The 19,278-nt window shown below is 37.3% G+C and overlaps 4 protein-coding genes across 7 annotated transcripts in view; 2 read left to right on the forward strand and 2 right to left on the reverse strand.

The window, feature by feature from the left end:
* Positions 1-9,185: 9,185 nt before the first annotated feature.
* Positions 9,186-12,970, reverse strand: LOC113121198 (3'(2'),5'-bisphosphate nucleotidase 1-like). The gene is made up of 9 exons (XM_026291478.1): positions 12,844-12,970; positions 11,691-11,860; positions 11,380-11,484; positions 11,177-11,284; positions 10,955-11,003; positions 10,492-10,583; positions 10,205-10,402; positions 10,027-10,132; positions 9,186-9,945 (listed from the first exon to the last, which is right to left on the reverse strand). Exons 2-9 carry the CDS (start codon positions 11,808-11,810, stop codon positions 9,794-9,796), a joined length of 930 nt encoding a protein of 309 aa, XP_026147263.1. The 5' UTR covers positions 11,811-11,860; positions 12,844-12,970; the 3' UTR covers positions 9,186-9,793.
* Positions 12,971-13,961: 991 nt separating this feature from the next.
* On the reverse strand, positions 13,962-15,164 carry LOC113121201 (SAYSvFN domain-containing protein 1). Its single transcript, XM_026291484.1, has 3 exons — positions 14,786-15,164; positions 14,559-14,714; positions 13,962-14,433 (listed from the first exon to the last, which is right to left on the reverse strand). Exons 2-3 carry the CDS (start codon positions 14,703-14,705, stop codon positions 14,116-14,118), a joined length of 465 nt encoding a protein of 154 aa, XP_026147269.1. The 5' UTR covers positions 14,706-14,714; positions 14,786-15,164; the 3' UTR covers positions 13,962-14,115.
* A 129-nt stretch (positions 15,165-15,293) lies between these two features.
* LOC113121202 (protein C10) lies at positions 15,294-17,568 on the forward strand. The gene is made up of 4 exons (XM_026291486.1): positions 15,294-15,388; positions 16,466-16,554; positions 16,637-16,813; positions 16,887-17,568. The coding sequence occupies exons 2-4, from the start codon at positions 16,503-16,505 to the stop codon at positions 17,024-17,026; spliced, it is 369 nt and encodes a 122-aa protein (XP_026147271.1). The 5' UTR covers positions 15,294-15,388; positions 16,466-16,502; the 3' UTR covers positions 17,027-17,568.
* A 91-nt stretch (positions 17,569-17,659) lies between these two features.
* LOC113121199 (disks large-associated protein 2-like) overlaps positions 17,660-19,278 on the forward strand; it is a 115,004-nt gene continuing 113,385 nt past the window's right edge. For all 4 annotated transcript variants that reach the window (XM_026291482.1, XM_026291479.1, XM_026291480.1 and 1 more), the window contains exons 1-2: positions 17,660-18,253; positions 18,763-18,817. In XM_026291482.1, coding sequence (XP_026147267.1) covers positions 18,236-18,253; positions 18,763-18,817 — 73 coding nt within the window. In that variant the 5' untranslated portion in view covers positions 17,660-18,235. The remainder of the gene's footprint in view (positions 18,254-18,762; positions 18,818-19,278) is intronic.

Genomic DNA, 19,278 nt, shown 5'->3' on the forward strand with positions numbered 1-19,278 from the left:
TATATTGTTTATATATTTTATATATTGGTTATATATTATCGTCCAGATGTGTAATTATTCTAGGCAAATGTTTGTTTGCATGTTTGTTGCAGAGTGGACCATCAGTATACACTTTTGGTAGTGTAAATATAAGTAGTCCGCGCTCTCAGTGTATGCATCTGGATTGCTCATGCGGAAAGTATACAGGCTTTTCAAGGCCAAGCAATACATATTGTGAGAAATTATTGAAAGATATAGAAATTATTGGAAGTCATTCCCTCTGTTATTCAAATCTAGTACATTACAATTGCTGCATTTCCACTGTCGGGCCAGTGCGAGCCAGGGCTTAAAGCGGGCCGGGCGGGGCTCATAGCCCCGGGCCAGTAGCACCGAGGCCAAAATAGCGCAGGGTTTCCACAGTGGAGCTTGAAGCACCGCTGCACGTCACTAAAACACGCCCTTTACATGCCTCTCAGAACAATGTCATGCAACCTCAAAATTTCACCATTAAAGAGAAGTTATCGGAAAACTAAGAAATAAGTCACTGGAACATGTGCGATCACAAAACAAACATGATAAAAGCGCCCGTTTGTTTGCATGCTTTGTTATATATTCAAATTCAAAAGCATCGATGTTTTAACTATAGAATAAGTGATACATTGATGATATTGATTTAATTTATCAGGACTCAAATGAATCACACATAAATACTTATTTCTATTTTATTTATTTTTAATGCTCATGAAAATAGCCTGCTTATTAGTCGAGTCTGTTTCTGTTTATTAGCCACAGTAGCCGTCATATTTAGAATGAATGATAATATCTCTATTTTTATAAAAACTCCCGAACCAAAAAACATTATAAGGCTATATTCTTTTATGATAGGCAACGTTGAGAAAAACTTTCTGACAGATAATATAAGTTACTTAATAAATACACGATTGTGATGGAGAATAAGGAGCTGATGTCTGATTTCTTCAAGCAGTCATATTTTACCATGTTTACTATGATATTATGTTTAGCTTGCATATCTTTTACATCGCTTATAAATATTTCTGCCTTGTTTAGTGATTAAAATCCACATCAGATCAAGTTATTTCAAACACTTGCTGCTAACTAAGAGTGAGTTTTGAGCTCAACTTATTTTAAAACGTCTTTAATGCTGGTGTTAAAGCTGTTATCTTTCTGAAATTATCCACGCTGACGCTCTCTAGACACGGAGAAACTCTGCCTTTGTTCGTAACCCCTCCTCTAGCCCCAGCTGGCCCGCTTTGGCCCAAGGTTTTCGTCGGGCCAAAAAACCCTGGCCGTTGGCCCCGAGGAAGCCCCGGCGAGGCACGATCAAGCCCCGGAAGTGACAGTGGAAACGCGAATGGCCCTGGCACGCACTAGCACGCCCGGTCTTAGCTCGATAGTGGAAACACGGCTAATGTCTTCCTAGTAGCCCAGTCAACTCTGTTTTGGTTGGAAGTCTCAAGCCTAGTCACTGTTTTCGCTGAAATCTCCCTGTCATCATCGGAAGGCCTGTCATAAATGGTTGACGGCTGAAAGCCTGTCATAAATGGTTGACGGCTGTCTCTTTCTTAAAGTTATTAGTTTGCCCAATCACCATGGATAACAATCAGTGAGGACAATTTTGCATCTGATCTGAGCAGGGCAGTGGCTTTTCAGAATTTAAATAAATTTAAATTTAAAATACATTTATGCATTTAGCAGGTGCTTTTATCCAAAGCAACTTACAGTGCATTCAGGCTATCAGTTTTTACATATCGTGTTCCCGGGGAATCGAACCCCCAACCTTGTGCTTGATAAGGCAATGCTCTACCAATTGAGCTACAGGAAATCAAAGAAGCAAATTAGTCACTACCATTGCCACAAGAATCTGTCGCCCTAATGGCAGAGCTATTAACTCCACAGGGATTTGAGTCGTTGGTGAGAGAAACGGCCACAACAGAAGCCGTATTTAAGAGGCAGGCCAACCCAATTTTCTTAAAAAAAACTTTCACATTTTGGAATATTGGTGTCAAACTCGTCTACAGGAATATTTAAGATTTTTAGGGGGAAAGCGTCTATTACAATTAACAGCAAAAATTGGAGTGCCCGATTTTCCTTAAATAGAAAATTAAGTCCTATTTTCCAGATAATAAAGCTCTTTGACAAAGTCATCACTTGGTTTTATAACTGTTATTTTTTTTCCGTTTAATGATGTCACCGTAGTTACAGTTACCAGCTCCAGATCCAGTGTAAATGAAGCTCACAGCTGAACAATTGCATTTATTCTGAATTGTCAGTTGTTTAGAAGTATTGACACATTTCTCAAACAGGTAAATCGCTAATATTAAAGCATAACCACCACCCCCCGCACAACTGCCTCACCAGATTATGACTCTAATAGGTCCTAGTGAAGGTCTGGGGTTGTAGATGTTCGCCAGCCAATCAGCGTCGTCATGATGTAATTTCCATGCAGCTCCAAAGCTATTAGTTACGTGGCAGTTTACACCTTGGGGAAGACCATGAAGATTTTTTTCGCATCACAATCTTTGCAGGGGTCCTACTCCAGTTGAGCATCATCTTTTTGAGAGAAGTGGAAATGCTAACGGATGAATCTCCAGGTATTTCACATCTCAGTTTAAGCAGTCTCCCACATTCCCATTTCCACAACTAACTGGGCAAAAAGTCTTCACGGATGGAAGACAACCAAGGACTATTGGACTGCAGCTTTTCATTGGTCCTGGACGTCCAAACATCAAGCCATGTAAGGCTGTTATTTCTGTGCTAATTTTTTTCCATGTATGTTTATGTGAATATGTTCTGCATATACCAGCAGTGTTGGGGAGTAACTAGTTGAATTTAGCTACAATACTAAAAAAGATTTCAGTATTCAGTAGCTCAACTATAGGTTTTGTAACAAGGTCCAGCTACAGCATGTTACGTTGCTGTTTTCGGTAACATGAATCTGAATCATTAATGTTCCTGGAGATCTGCCTGCCTGCAGAGTTCAGTTCCAGCCCTGTAAAAGTGCTTCCTAAAATCATAATTAGCTGGTTCAGGGGTATTTGATTAAGGCTGGAGCTTAACTTTGCAGGAAGGTACATTTAAAAAAAAAAAAAAAAAAAAACTAGTTTGACTGAAGTTTGGCATGTGTCAAATTGAAATACTTGGCAAGCTACAATTTCTTAGTAGTTTCACCCACACTGTATGCAAGTTCATATATCAGTTAAATAAACATTTTATTGTTTGTTTGGAAAATAATAAAATTGTATCCATTGAGGCATTCATTGAAATCAGTGCACATAAAAAAAAAAAAAGTGTTACACCAAAACATTTTCCTTTCATGCTTTTGTTTCAAAAAGATCATCAAAAGAATATTAGTTCCTTTTTGTCCTATTAAACAAAACGCAAATGTGTGGCTTTATTTTTATTTACGTTCAGAGAAATAATTTTGACTCTGCACTGAAATGAATGTATGTTACTGCATTCTTACGCCATAAATGTTACAAAATTTGTGGGAGGGAAAAAGTAAATTCTTAACTACACTGAACAAAATTATAAATGCAACAACTTGTTTTTGCCCCCATTTTTAATGAGCTGGACTCAAAGATCTAAGACTTTTTCTATGTACACAAAAGGCCTATTTATCGCAAATATTGTTCACAGTGGCATATCAAGATGCTGATTAGACAGCATGATTATTGCATAGGTGTGTCTTAGGCTGGCAACAAAAAAAAAGGCTACTCTAAAATGTGCAGTTTTACTGTATTGGGGGGTCTGAAAACCAGTCATTATCTGGGGTGACCACCATTTCCCTGACGCAGTGCAACACATCTCCTTCCTTTGCACAGTTGATCAGGTTGTTGATTGTGTCCTGTAGAATGTTGGTCCACTTCTCTTCAATGGCTGTGTGAAGTTGCTGGATATTGGCAGGAACTGGAACACGCCGTCTTAAGAGCATCCCAAACATTCATTCAAAACTCATTGGGTGACATGTCTGGTGTATATGCTAGCCATGCAAGAACTGGGATGTTTTCAGCTTCCAGGAATTGTATACAGATCCTTGCAACATGAGGTGATGTTCATGGATGAATGGCACAACACTGGGCCTTAGGATCTCATCACGGTATCTCTGTGCATTCAAAATGCCATCAATAAAATGCTCCTGTTAATTTTCCATAACATACGCTTGCCCATACCTTAACCCCACAGCCACCATGGGTCACTCGATCCACAACGTTGACATCAGCAAACCGCTCACCCACATGATGCGATACATGCTGTCTGCCAACTGGCCAGCACAGTGAAAACCGGGATCCATCCGTGAAGAGAATAGTGCCAGACGCCATTAAATGTGAGCATTAGCCCACTCAAGTCAGTTACGACGACGAACTGCAGTCAGGTTGAGACCACAAATGAGGATGACGAGCATGCAGATGAGCTTCCCTGAGATGGTTTCTGACAGTTTGTGCAGAAATTCAGCAGCTTGGCTTTCTCAGATGATCTTGAAGGTGAAGATGCTGGATGTGGAGGTCCTGGGCTGGTGTGGTTACACGTGGTCTGCGGTTGTGAGGCCAGTTGGATGTACTGCCAAATTATCTGAAACGCCTTTGGAGATAGATGGCTTCTAGTAGAGAAATGAACATTTAATTCATGGGCAACAGCTCTGACGTGAAGGCAAACTAAAGGAACTCCACTTCATTCCTCATGCATAAATATATTACCTAGGAGAGATTTCTATGCACAGGAAACATTTATGCAGAGTTATGCAGTACATAAATACAGTAATACTTTTGTTTGTTTGGTTCTTCTAAGGATGATGAATAACATGATTGGAACCCAGTTTTTCAAATGAGTTGCTCAGTGTCCTGACTAATGCATAACTTAAAGGGATAGTTCACCTAAATATGACAATTTACATGATTTACTTATTTTTTCATGTCATTCCTAGCCTTTGTGACTGATTTCTTAATGTGCAACACTAAAAAAGGAATTTGGAATAATGTACTGGCTTCTCATTTCCACATATTGAAAGCGAATGGGGATCTGGGCTGATACAAAAGTCAATTATTTAAAAAAAATGCTGCCATAAAATGACTCATGCTGCACATTTGGACTCATATGAGGAAGAGTTATATTTATTAATTGACTCTCCACAATCAATTCAAATTAAAATATGGCACATTTAGACAATTCTCTTTCAATTCTAGTTAAATAGTGACTTAGATTTGGACACAAGGCTATTGTAAATCATATTACGGTAAGTGGTTTTTACTATAATTATTTATATTATTAATTTAATTATCTTTTCTTCGTTTTGGAGCTTGACTGGCTGGATCTCCATTTATTTACTTCATGTGGAGTACACTGGCCAGTACATTTGTTAACATTCTTTAATGTTAACTTTCTTTGTTTCATGTGGATTTGGAAAAACATGAGATGTCAGTGAATGATAATAAGAATTATTTTTCGAGTGAACTATGTTCACTCGAACTCCATGTCTTGGTACTGCTGAACAGATGGCCTGCAAGCTGCCATTGGGTCTGCTTAGCAAATATGGGAATACGCTTCTGACAGCATAACACCTCAGGTAAGCCTTTTTCATACCATGCATTAATAATATGATTAGTACATTTGTTTTCATGGCACATTTTAAAGTGTTTCTGGACATTTCAATAAAATATCTATTATTTAAAATAAAGATTATTTCCCATTCAATGTGTGGTCTTGTTTTCCATCAAACTGGTTTAACAGTGTCGTTTTATTAGCACACTTTGTTGTGTCAGTTGTAATGTTTTGGTTATGGTTGGTGATCAGGTGACAGGGTAGTTCAGTCTTTCTAAAATGTCCAATGATTACAAGAATAATTTTAAATGTAATCACACAGAAGACACCCACTAAAATGTCATTCAGTGTAACAGTAGTTCATATACCAAAAAAAATCTTGTCAGGCATATTAGAATCATCAGATGACATTAAAAGACTCTGTTTAAAGGGTTAGTTCACCCAATAATCAAAATTATGTTATTAATAACTCACCCTCATGTCGTTCCAAACCCGTGAGACCTCTGTTCATCTTCAGAACACAGTTTAAGATATTTTAGATTTAGTCCGAGAGATCTCAGTCCCTCAATTGAAGCTGTGTGTACGGTATACTGTCCATGTCCAGAAAGGTAAGAAAACATCATCAAAGTAGTCCATGTGACATCAGAGGGTCAGTTAGAATTTTTTGAAGCATCGAAAATACATTTTGTTCCAAAAATAGCAAACACTACGACTTTATTCAGCATTGTCTTCTCTTCTGTGTCTGTTGTGAGATTTTAAAAACACTGCAGTGATATCTGGTTCGCGAATGAATCATTTGATGTAACCAGATCTTTCCCAACCAGTCCACCGAATCGAACTGAATCATTTAAAACGCATAGGCATTACTCCACAAATGACTTAAGCTGATAACTTTTTTAATGTAGCTGACACTCCCTCTTGAGTTTATAATCAGTTCAGAATCAATCACCAAAAAAAAAAAAATCAGTTCGGTTCAGACGCTCTGTGTGTCGGTCTGTTTCACACTGAATCACACATGCGCAGTATCATCAGCTCCTCAGTTCTTGAATCGGACGTGTCTGACAGAAACGGTTCTTGACTCATGAACGACTCAATCTTTTGTTCGTTATCTGGCTCGGCTCAGTGTTCATCTTCAGTTCGGTCTTCACAGCAGTTCAGAAAGTGTACTGTTTGTGTACATTAGTTACTCCGGGATATTGGTTTGTTTGAACTCGGAGTGTCAGCCACATTAACCCTTGTGCATTGTTCAAATTCACTACCCTTTCGTTATGTTCGGGATGAAAACATCCACTCAATTAAACTGCTGTAAAAATGTGTCAGATTCATATTTTTTCTCAATTGTTTTTTTTTTTTTTGCATAAATCTGTTAATCAACTTCAGTCCTGATCAAAACTACCAAATGTTTTAAAAAAATCCAAGATTTTAACTCTTTAATTGCCAAGTTCCTAAATGATGTCACAGATATGGGGGAAAAACACACAAAATGACTTATTTTCAATATAAAAGTAATTGTGGCAGGATTATTATTATTTTTTTTTTTACTTTTTATAACAGTCTTGGGCATGTCAAAGATTAGTAGCAACATTGGCTTTGATGCATTTTTTTGTTTTTGTGCAGCATTAGATTTAAAATTTTTCTCCCTAATTTGTTGTTGGTGGCTGTTTTTGCCCCATTGACTTCCATTTTAACGGCATTTTTTGATTGCAAAGTCATGACACCATATAATCATGCATTCTTGATTGTTTGTGGTTTTCCCTTTTGGGAAGAGGTAAACATTTTTATTTTTATTTTCAAAATAAGACTCAACTTTACCCCCTAGTGGACGAAAACGTCCCCAACAGCGCATAAGGGTTAAAAAAGTTGAAGGGGGGGTGAAATGCTTGTTTTCACTCAATATCCTGTTAATCTTGAGTACCTATAGAGTAGTACTGCAGCCTTCATAGACTCCAAAAAGTCTTTAGTTCTATTTAGTCTGTACCGTTTTTTTCCCGGAAAAACACGAGCAGCCTGGAGGCGTGACGTGTGGGCGGAGCTAAAGAATCATGAGCGTGAGTAGGCTTTTGCGTTGCATCATCCAAGACAAACCATGGCTAACAGTCAGATCCAGCATATATTTATGATCCAAAATCAGATCCAGAGGCTGAAATTTAACAAGACTAGCAGCAGCAATGACGTCTCTATGTGGTATGTATTGAAACTGTATATATTTGCTTAGCAGTTTTGGAAAATGACTAAGTTCCACTTTGGTGTTTTTTCTTTTTTTTTTTTTTTAAGCTGTACATGTGGAAAGTGCAGTTTGATGACAACATCGCATGTTGTTTACTTGATGTGCTTACGCGCCGATAGCTAAGTTAACAACACAGAGATATTTGAAGCAGTTTTACTCACCGCCTGCGGTTCCAACAAACGATCATGACCCTTTTTCGTTGGGATTGCATTATCCTTAAGAAATAAACGATGTGCAAATCCGCCGTCAAACTGGGCCTTGTTTGTAAAACAAGCATCTTCGAAATGCAGGGAACAAACAAAAACACTTGCACAACTCCGTTGATGCTCTGTAAAAATAAACTCCATCCACTGGTCCCTTAATGCTGTTTTTTTTTTTTTTTTTGGTAATCTGTGCAGGGTTGTCTTGCCCTGGCAACCAAAAACACACTTCTTTTGTGACTTCGGTCTCTCGCTCTTATCAGTGAATGTCTCTGCTCTACTCTACGGGAGCACACGCTCTTCCGGGAGAAGTGCCCTTAGGACCCATATAAGGAAATTCCGCTCCATCTAACGTCACACAGAGCCATACTTGTGACAAACTGGAACAAAAATACTCCTTCAAACGTACAACTTAATTTTTGAAACTTTGTCCATGTTTAGCATGGGAATCCAACTCTTTAACAGTATAAAAAACTCAGTATGCATGAAATAGCATTTCACTCCCCCTTTAACAGTTTAAGTCATTTGTGGATTAATACTTATGCAAGCTGTTTCAAACGATTCAGTTCGATTCGGTGAACTGGTTGAAGAAGATCTGGTTACATCAAATGATTAATTCGCGAACAAGATATCACTACACTTCAGTGTTTTGAAATCTCACAACAGACCGGAAGAGAAGACAATGCTGAATAAAGTCGTAGTTTTTGCTATTTTTGGACCAAAATGTATTTTCGATGCTTCAACAAATTCTAACTGACCCTCTGATGTCACATGGACTACTTTGATGATGTTTTTCTTACCTTTCTGGACATGGACAGTATACCGTACACACAGCTTCAATGGAGAGACTGAGAGCTCTCGGACTAAATCTAAAATATCTTAAACTCTGTTCTGAATACATGAGGGTAAGTTATTAATGACATAATTTTGATTATTGGGTGAACTAACCCTTTAAGGATCACAGTGCAGCCACCAAAAACTCAATTCATTATCATTTTAAATCTTTACCACTATCTTTCTTTCACCCATTTGTCAGCAAGTTTTCAATAATTTAAAATAAATTTAAATTTAGTATGACAACATTTTCCTTTTACATATTTTACAGTACAAATTATAATATGTTGATTATTTTTTACATAAATGTATCTATTATGTTGAATGATGACTGAACATTATTTCACAGATATTTGACATTTCTTTTCAAACATTTAAACAGACATCTAATTTAAATTACCTCCATGTTTTATTAATATGAATAATAAAAACCGCAGAAAAACATTTACATTGCATCTCAATCAGCTCCCCGAATCAGTAGATCGTGTACACAGATCTTCATTACCAATCTAGCAATGTGCGTTTGTTGAAATGTACAATTTATATTGAAAAAACAACAACAACGGGTTGTCTTTTTAAATCTTCCATAACGTGTCATTATAATATTGAGTTGGCTTGTGTGATTTATGTTTTACACTTCAGAAATGTGCCGTTATTTATGGTAATGGAGACCAATGAACTCCGATGCTCCATAGTTTTTGCAATGCATTGTGGGATGTGTCTGATCAGTGCCCTAACAACTGAACAAAGGATCTGATTGAGACGCACCCTGACACTAAACGGTTTAATTGATCCTCTACTGGAAATGGATCAAAACATGTTCTGAATGTACTCAGTAAATAATGAAATAATTTTAGTTGCGGTAAATTAAGAAAAAAGTTAAAATAAAAACCGTACTAAACCATGAATGAATCAAAAATGTATGAGAAGGACAGCTTTGTGCTTTATGCACAACAGTTTCAAGTATGACTTGTAGTATGACATATCCTGCTATGGTTCAGTCAGAAGGAAGTGCCTGTAGGACAGACTGTGGCACTCTGCTTGAATAGTACTCATGATTCCTCAGAGTTGCCAACACTCCAGCAGAGTTTATGTGCTTCACATTTGCATCATATCTGTATGCATTACCATGCATGTCTGTCAGTTTGCCTGTATATGAAAAAGAACATAAATTTAGCCAAAAAAATCAAGCACTTTTTCAAGAATGGACAAGCAAAAAATTAATTTCACCTCCAACTGCATGCAAAATGGCTTCAGGTGCACACGTGTCCCACTTTTTACATCCTGGACTGGCAAAAACATAAGCAGAGGCCTTTCCCTCCACCAGCTGGATGATCTACCAAGCCAAGAATGGAGATGTAATTAGTTCTACACCAATTCTGACTCAAATCAAAGGTTAGTGACTCACCTTATTCCCAGCTCCTCCCACTCGGATGACATCATGAGGCTCCATGGCTTGCACTGCGTCAATTACAAGTTTACTGCTATGGGACCGTGTAGTAGTGATAATTCTTTTACCATCTGGGACTTCCTGAAGCTGAAACCCAAATGCGCCCAAACCCAATACTCCCCATATTGTTCTGCCCAAAGAAGCAACTGTCCCCATCTGAATGAATAGAGAGAATAAAACAGTTCATCCAATCCCGGCCTCTACCAAATGTAGTGTAGCACGTGTGAGCAACCAACAGGTCTGACCTGGTAGTTGTAGAAGGGTTGATTGATGACTCCAGCAATGGCTGTCCCTCCATAAGCAATGCCTATTAACACTGTTGCATGATCCAAAAGCCCTGCAATAAAACGGCACAATCATCATTATACAAAGTATAATGTGTTTGAGGCAATTTAGAGCTAAACTCTGCAAGACAGTGGCTTTCTAGTACCAAGTTTGGACACCCCTGTACTGGCACACACCAAACAAGTGGACCAAGACCCACCTTTTGAAGGGGTCTTGATCTGCTTGTTTGTTGTGCACCAAGGTTGGTCTTTGCAACTTTAGGGATCTTATCCATTCACGAACAGCTTGTAAAACTCAGAAGAGAAAGAAAATCTTGAAATTGCATCATATGACCCCTTTAAAGAATGGAAGTGGAAGAGATGTTTTTTTTTTTTTTTTTTTTTTATGTGCTGACAAAATGTTGAAATATATTTATCTGCTCACCTTCTGTATATTCTTTAGTGCCATCAAGAGGGTCAACCCACACAACCAGCTAAAAATAAAGATTAAACTTTAGTCAAATACAAAAACACAGTTACTTTTATGTTCTATTAGACAATCTTTCAAAATTGGTTTAGAATAAGTTTGTTTAAAAACATTTATTAAATTTATTAAAAAGTTATAATTTTTCAAGTATTATGCCCATTATGTATTATATTAAGTTACCTCTTCCTCCTTCAGGCTGGCATATTGATCCGGACAAGACTCTTGTAGAATCAGGCTGTTGTACCCATTCTCTAAAAGCTCCTCTTCAACATCCTCGTCTGGTAATTCCTGCACAAATAGAATAAATCATTTATCAGAATATAATGTTCCACTGGTTGGATCCCAAAAAGGCTGAGCATCCTCATATTACAAAATGTACACACCTCCTCCCCGATGATGGTGACTTTAGGAAAGCTCTTCGACAGGGATGCACATATACTCTTCTGAACAAGCCTGTCAGCCAGAGTCTGTAGATCATTGGCTCCTGTCTGTGCTCAAAAGAAGCACAGGTTACAAATATCAATTTTAGCACCTAAATTAATTGCTACATTGACAGTAATGTTATCTTCACATAAGGATGTGGGACGTGTCAGTAGCTCAACATATTTGTTCAACCAAGAAGTTAAAAGCTTAGGATTTCTCAAGTGTGGTGAGATCATCATCCTTGTTGGTAACATGTCTCTACTCGCCGTACCTTTTCAACGATACCCAGTTCTCCGCTTTGAACCACTTTTCGGACAATAGTTCCAGCCTTTTCGGCCACGGTGTAGGCTGAAGCCACCAGCCGCATCAACACTGCAATGTCGCTCATCATCACACCGGCTGAAGCAAACCACCTCGCTGCAGTTCAGAAAAACACTCCTTCTGCAAAGAACCAGGGGAAAAGTCAGAAGACAACGGTTATACAAGTCACTTATCTGATCATTACAAGGAATGATATTCTTGTCAAAAAGAATATTGAATATTGAAATACTGAGTTCCTATTGATCTGTCTTTTTGGTATCAGTGATTTTTTTCGTTATTTGATCAGCATAATGACACTGACATTATCATGCACCATGTGACATCATGTGGATATGTATATTAAAACCACTGATCTATAATAAAGAATATATAGATCAGAGATTAAAACATGTTTATGGAATTTTATTTATTTGTTTGTTTTTCAAATCATCCTGAATATTTACCTTGGCATATTTTATCTGTTATATATATTTATATGAATATAAATATGCATGTAAATACAAATATATATATATATATATATATATATATATAATATATATATATATATATATTTTTTTTTTTTTTTCAAAACTTTTATTTTGTATACAATTAATCGTTTGACACCACTAATTGTTATATATTTTTATATACATTTTTTATTATTATATGTATAATTTTATATTTATCTAAATTTATTAAAAATTCAATTAATTTGTAAGTCGCTTTGCATATAAACGTAAAATAATCAATAATCACAGTTCTTTTTTGTTTGTTTGTTTGGTCGTTTTCAATGACAATACTCATTAACTGTGTGCTTATTGGTAATTATGAAAAATGGCAGAGGAGTCATACTGTTTAAAGAGACCTGCTGAAGAAAATTTAGCACGGAACCAAGGCACTATTTTCCATAATATAATCATAATTATCATTGCTCTACTAAACTCTCATACTCCTTCTAATTACCACAGTAGAGACACATTTATAAAACACATACTTTTTAACACCTTAATCATGTTATGGTCGTTAGCGTTTATTTATCATGCAATCGCGTGCAATGTCAAGGTGCAGACGGATATTTAGCAGTAACTGAGTATCGGTTTGATCTGTAGCTGATATCTTACTTCAATCGCAGTGTGTCCAGCGGTTGTCTGCACGCATTGCTCTCGGACATCAGCAGCGCGTCGCAGGACGCATGTCATTTAGCGCTGCGTCGTGCTTCTGCTCCTGCAGGGTCTTAACGCCCGTTGGTTGTGTTCACCCAAAATTCTGTAAAGATAGGCTACATGTAAATTATGACAGGATTTTCTGTCAGTTCTGACTGTTTTCTTGCAATTCTGATAAAATCATCAGAATTAGTCTGACTTCAGAGCTCTGACATTTCGTCTCGCAGTTCTGACGATATCTCTGAATTCTGAGTTAAAAGCAGTTAGCTTTAGTTATTTATTGGTGTTTCTGCCAACAAAAAGGAAATTTTAACTTCATCCCTCTTCCGACTTTTTGTTCCCTTCACAATTGCTAGAAAAAAAAACAAGTTTGAAATGTGAGGTAATAAATCACTATTTTCTTACCATGGCTGAACAAGCTTCACTGGTTTTTCTTTAAATTTCAAATATAAACACCATAATCATTGTATTATTATAAGGTAATATATGACAAAAATTTGACTTTGTGCTTTATTTGATTTAAATAGAGATTTCAGTAAAACCATTAGTGTCCCCGAGAGTGTGTACAATTAGGCCCTTATTGTTATTTTAGTGATGTAGACTATCAGTGTAGGCCTATTTGTGATTTCTGACAAAATACTAAACTGATTTAAAACAAAGACAATTTTAAACAAATCTGAAATCATGTAGTCCCGTGCAACGTCAATCCTTTAGTAGAAAACCATTTCAATAAATGCTGTGTTTCCAGACAGAGAGATTCAGTTGATAGTTACAGTATAGGCCTGTTCATTTTATAGTCATTCTTGACAAAGTTTTTGGGTGATAGTCCAGCTAACTGAGGACTTTTGTCTTATTTCTGACCTTTAATTAGTAAAGTATATCTTTTTCTAAGTGAATCCGAGAATCCTTCCTCGAGGAAGTCCAGTCTCTCAGTAAAACATTTCAGCTCCATTAATTAATTTGGATAAGAGTGTTGACTAACAATATGTGATATATCTTCATTTGTTGGATGGGATTAAACTGGTAATGATTTAATCAAACTCAGAAAGAGGTGTATATCAATATATATACACATATATCAACAACATAATTTTATTACATCTGAATACAGGTTAACGGATCATTACTAATATACATTAATATAATGCAAACAAGTTTTCCAAGTGCACTTTACAGATCTATATTTAGACTGTTTTCCTTGTTGCAAAGTTTGCTTCATGTCACACATGTTCATCCATTGGCCGCTGGCCTGTATCCCATCTCTCCTTCCAGCTGTTCGGCTGTTAAAGTTCCCAGGATGGGCTGACAATCTGGATTAAACACAGAGTACGCACTCATTTCTCCAGGTTGTCGGGCTTTTGGGCTTCGAAGGCCCTCATAGAGCCAGTAGAATAACGATATAACAAAAAAGGGCAGGCCGAACTCAAGCTCTGAAAACAGTCCCAGCAGCACGAGCCACAGCAGCACTTTGAGCAGGGTCAGACGGGTGAGGGCCACTCGCTGAAGCCAACGAACACATGTAGTGTTCAACAAATAATGACTGGGATCCTACAATGACAGGAAAATAATGGATTAGGCTTATTAGACAAAAATGACATGGCTCATTATTAGTTTTATGTGTAATTTTGTTACTGTCCGTGTTTTTTGAAGCAGTAAGCCCAGTGTTGTCACACCTCAGTGTGTGGACAGGTGTTGGGCTTCTGATCTGGAGAACCATCGCTTCTTGCTCTCGTTTCTCTCTGGATCACACGATCAGCAGGTTTCTTGGCTGCAGTCTGTGCTTTCTTTCGTTCTCTGAACTCAGCCAGCTTACACTCCATATCTCATACCTTAAAACATAGGGGAAAATATGAATGGATCTGCGTTTAAATCGCTATTACGTTCACGTGTCAATATTTACCAGACTTCCGTGTCCCTTGTCAGCAGATGTCTCGATGCTGCTGGCTGTTTGTTTGCTCTTACACTTAAAGGTTTGTTCCTCCAGGAGGCGCTTGGTGGCTCAAAAGCCAATTTCCGGTCGTTTTTTGTCTCAGTGAAAACATCATTATATTTAAAACGTATATTAATGTAAGTTTATTAATTCCACACAAACACAACACATAACACAAAACATAAACGAAACGGTAAGAGCACAACAATCGCTGTAAAATCAATAAGCACTTGATCTCTAGCAATAGCACATCACTGTTATTGGTCTAGGATGACAAGCGCTGTGAAAAGTAACAGTTATCACGTGACACATTTCAGCAAAGGAGCTAACAGTACTTTGACTAAAAATACACAGTAAAGAGATTAAATAAGTTAACTGTTTAGACCAATCGTGATTCACAAATTAGACATTTCCGGTCTCAAAGCCTCGCCAATTCTTGAATGTAGTTCTGTTTTATCTCTATGGTAACGTTAGTTGTTGTTGCACACGGACACTTTTATGGCTGTACGCACCGGAAGTGCGCGTGCGTCCCCGTCACAGGAGAGGTTTTGGTTAGGTCCTGGCATAATCGATGTAAGTGCAAAAAAATGTGTAAATATTACTTAGGTATAAAAATAATAATATATTTACATCCGAGACTCAGAGAGAACGAACAGTCAGTGATTTTGCGGTAAGCGTTGTATTGATAGATGACAGCTGAACCCAGCATAGCTTTAATTCCTCATAACAACAACAGCAATAGCAAATCATATCAATAATGATTTGCCCATAACCTGAACCAAAGCGTTGATGAGCTTTTTTTTTTATATATATTTTTTAAGTCAGATTTCTTAAATGTAAACCAGGAACATTTTATTGAATATCATAACATAACTGAAATCTTGTCATTTATCCAACTAAAAATGGGGATCATATGTTTTTTTTTTTTTTTTTTTTAATTGTTAAAAGTAGGCTACATGTACTTTATATTAATTACAGTTGTCATTTTGATGTATTGAAAAATCCCACTTTGAAAAATATTTAATAGCCAATACCATAGATAATAAAAACAGGTCAACATATTATTACAATGCCTTGATTTTACAAAAACACATTACAAAAGTAAAACAAATGTGAGAACATATGACAAATAAGAAAAAAATTGTATGTTTTCACAAACATATGTATATAGATTTTACAGCTTTTTAAAAAAAAAAAAATTGTGCTTTTGAAATTGATTACGCTCTTAAATTAGGTTTATTATTTCGTATTTCAAGCAGTTGTTCAGCAAAAAGTGTGTGATTTTTCAGCAAATGCAATTGTCTAATTGTTTCATTTATATTTGTATTCATATCTCTGTGTACTTCCAGCATGTGGTATAGTTAACGTGTGAAAATAAGGTGTTTGTGATGTTTGCGCAACTTTTGGGGGAATATTTAAAATCCTGTGCAATATTATATAGTTCATACAAATAGTATTACGTTAATTTAACATGCATAGATAGTACGTGACTACCTTTGAAACCAATAACAGGGTCTCTTTGTTGGTCAAATTTGTTTTGGCATGCATTTGCAGGCTGCTTTAAACATGCTGTAAAATAGAGACATTTCTAGAGACAGGACAGACAAAAAAATTACAATGAAATAGTTGAACTCAATCATGCTTTTGCAGATATCGGTAGTGACTCTCCCCTGTGGAGTGAGCCAGCATGGCTTCTGCCCCAGCACAGCAGCCCACACTCACTGTAGAGCAGGCCAGAGGTGAGAGGTCAGTCCTTAAATCATATGCTCAGGGGTCATGGCATGACTTAGACTCACCCAGACTGTTTCCCGTTCATTACAGGTGTTCTTACTGAGGTGATCCAGGCCTTCTCCGTGCCTGAGAACGCAGCCCGCATGGAGGAAGCCAGAGAGAGCGCCTGCAACGACATGGGCAAGATGCTGCAGCTTGTGCTTCCTGTGGCCACTCAGATCCAACAGGAAGTCATCAAAGCATACGGCTTCAACAATGAAGGAGAAGGTGAGATCAAATGTGCGAACATGTAAACGCAAACCAAATGCTGTCATTTCAACTGCTGCCTTTGTCCTTTCAGGCGTTCTCAGATTCGCCCGGCTGGTGAAGATGTATGAAACTCAGGACCCAGAGATCGCAGCCATGTCAGTGAAACTCAAGAGTCTCCTGCTGCCGCCGCTCTCCACTCCTCCTATCGGCGGTGGCGTCCCGACCTCATAGAACCACGCAAACTCCCAGTTCATAAAGTTCAAAAACCGGTTCAACCGGTAAAAATTGTCTAGTGCAAACACATTCAGGATTTTCCATTTGAGTCAGTTTGAACTTTTCTTTCAAGGGTGATTTAAACTGGGATGAAGTACAAATTGCACCACAGAAAGATACTGAATAAAAAGAAAACAAGTTATTGGTGAACTTAATCCTATTTATTTTGTCAGCAAAGTTAGAATTCAAACCATGGTCTTGCTACAAATTTATATTTTGTATTCTAATTCATTTTCCCATATTGAATGTGCATATTTATCAAGCGTAACACTAATTTGTTGATGCCTTCTGTTTAAAGCTTTGTATACATTTTGTATTGATTAAAGTCTAATTTGGTCAATATGATCATAAATGAAAGCCTGTGATATTGTTCTTGTGAACATTACAGTTTGAAAACCAGTGAAACAGTTGTTAACCAATAAAGTATTTTTTTTTTTCCTTGGTGGAAAGGTGTTTGTTATCACGAAATGACTGCTTTTAATAAAAAGTCTTTCTCTGTATTTTAGTTTTCTTTGTCTAAGTCCACCAAAACCTAATTAATGCATGGTCTAATTCATGGCCACATTTAAAATTTGAAGGGAAATAAATCATAATTTGCATCATCAGACTTTGCAACTATGTGAAAATCTGGAATCTGAGGGTTCAATGAAATCTAAATATAGAGAAAATCGCCTAAATATATGCAAATGAAGTCCTTAATAATGCACATTACGAATCAAAAATTAAGTATTGATATATTTACGGTAGGAAGTTTACAAAATGTCTTCAAAGAGCATGATCTTTACTTCATCCTAATAATTTTTGTCTATTTATCTATGGCTCCCCCTCGTGGACGCAGCGCCTCAAAAGTTATATATCGCAATGACGCTTTATTTGAATGGCTCTCCACCATAGCCACTTTCTGTCTTTATAAGCTTACTTGTGTTTCTTTAATCAGAGGCAGAACCCGCTTGTGATGAGGCAGTCTATGCAGTAGAAGCAGCATCAGTGTGTTGTCGGAGGGTCTGTGGGGTTTCTGCTGATGCGAGCGCACTGCAGCTCAACACACACGTGTTTACTGTATACTAAACCATGGGCTGCTGACACACACCTGCACGGTCCTGCGTGCTCACAAACACCGTCCGCATTCACATCCAGGACTGAAGCGATGCCACGAGCCTCTGGATAATGTCAGCTCTGAAAAAGGTATTGCAGCTGGCGATGATTGATGGAAATGAAACAGTGTTGTAATAGTCTTCTAATCATCAGTATTAGTGCTCCGGTCGACTGACACCGTTTAACTCATTAGATCAGGGAAATTAATCACGTGTCATTCCAAAGACTGCAGATGTTTCTGCTGATGTCATGAATAGTCTTAATGAACGTTTTAAAACCCACCTGCTGTTGCCAGTGTTAAACAGCGATGACGTCATGTGCGTCTCACTTATTGTAAGCCAATGCTTTATGTGATTTTACCAGAATAAGTGCGGAATAGTATTTATTTGTATGCAGAGGGTTAATTAAGGAGTAAGTTGTGGGTTTTGGAGATGCATTTGATATTTATATATTTTTCTTCAATAACTTGAGTTAGCATGGCCCCTGTCTCTGTGAAATGGTTTATCTCATCTCTTCATCCTCTTCCTTCACCGATCGTCTCTCTGTGTGAATTTTACTCCATTGTACTATTTCCATCTTCATTTCTCCATCTGCCTCAGGTGCTACCATGGATCCTGCAGACACATTGCTGCCTTTTCCTTGACAAGAGTCCAGGTAAGAGAGCGGGTGGGATATTTAGGGCCTTTCTCCGTCTTAACTCCTGACTAAAAGAGAGATGTGCAGTGATTTGAGGATTTAAAGGGACAGTTCACAACAAAAAGTATTTCAGAATTTACTCACCCGTTGGTCTAAACCTGTATGAAATACTTTCTTATGTGGAACACAAAAGCAAGGGTTCTGAAGAAGTACGATTTTTTTCGTACACTCAAAGTGAAGCTCCAGAATGAGAACAAAAGCACTCCATACAACTGGTACAAAAAAACAGTAGCTTAAACAATCTCTGTGTTCACAATACAGTGTTCAACAGTTACATGAAAGTATATACATGTTTTCTTTTAAAAAAGTAAAGTAAAATCACAGCTGTTATCCAAAAGTCAGTAAAAGTGGAAGTCATAAATTTTCAAAAGATTTATTTTTCAAATAAATGCTGTTCCTTTAAATTTTGTATTCATCAA

This window comes from Carassius auratus, chromosome 20, assembly GCF_003368295.1.
Source record: "Carassius auratus strain Wakin chromosome 20, ASM336829v1, whole genome shotgun sequence".
In the NCBI taxonomy this organism is placed as follows: Eukaryota; Metazoa; Chordata; class Actinopteri; order Cypriniformes; family Cyprinidae; genus Carassius; species Carassius auratus.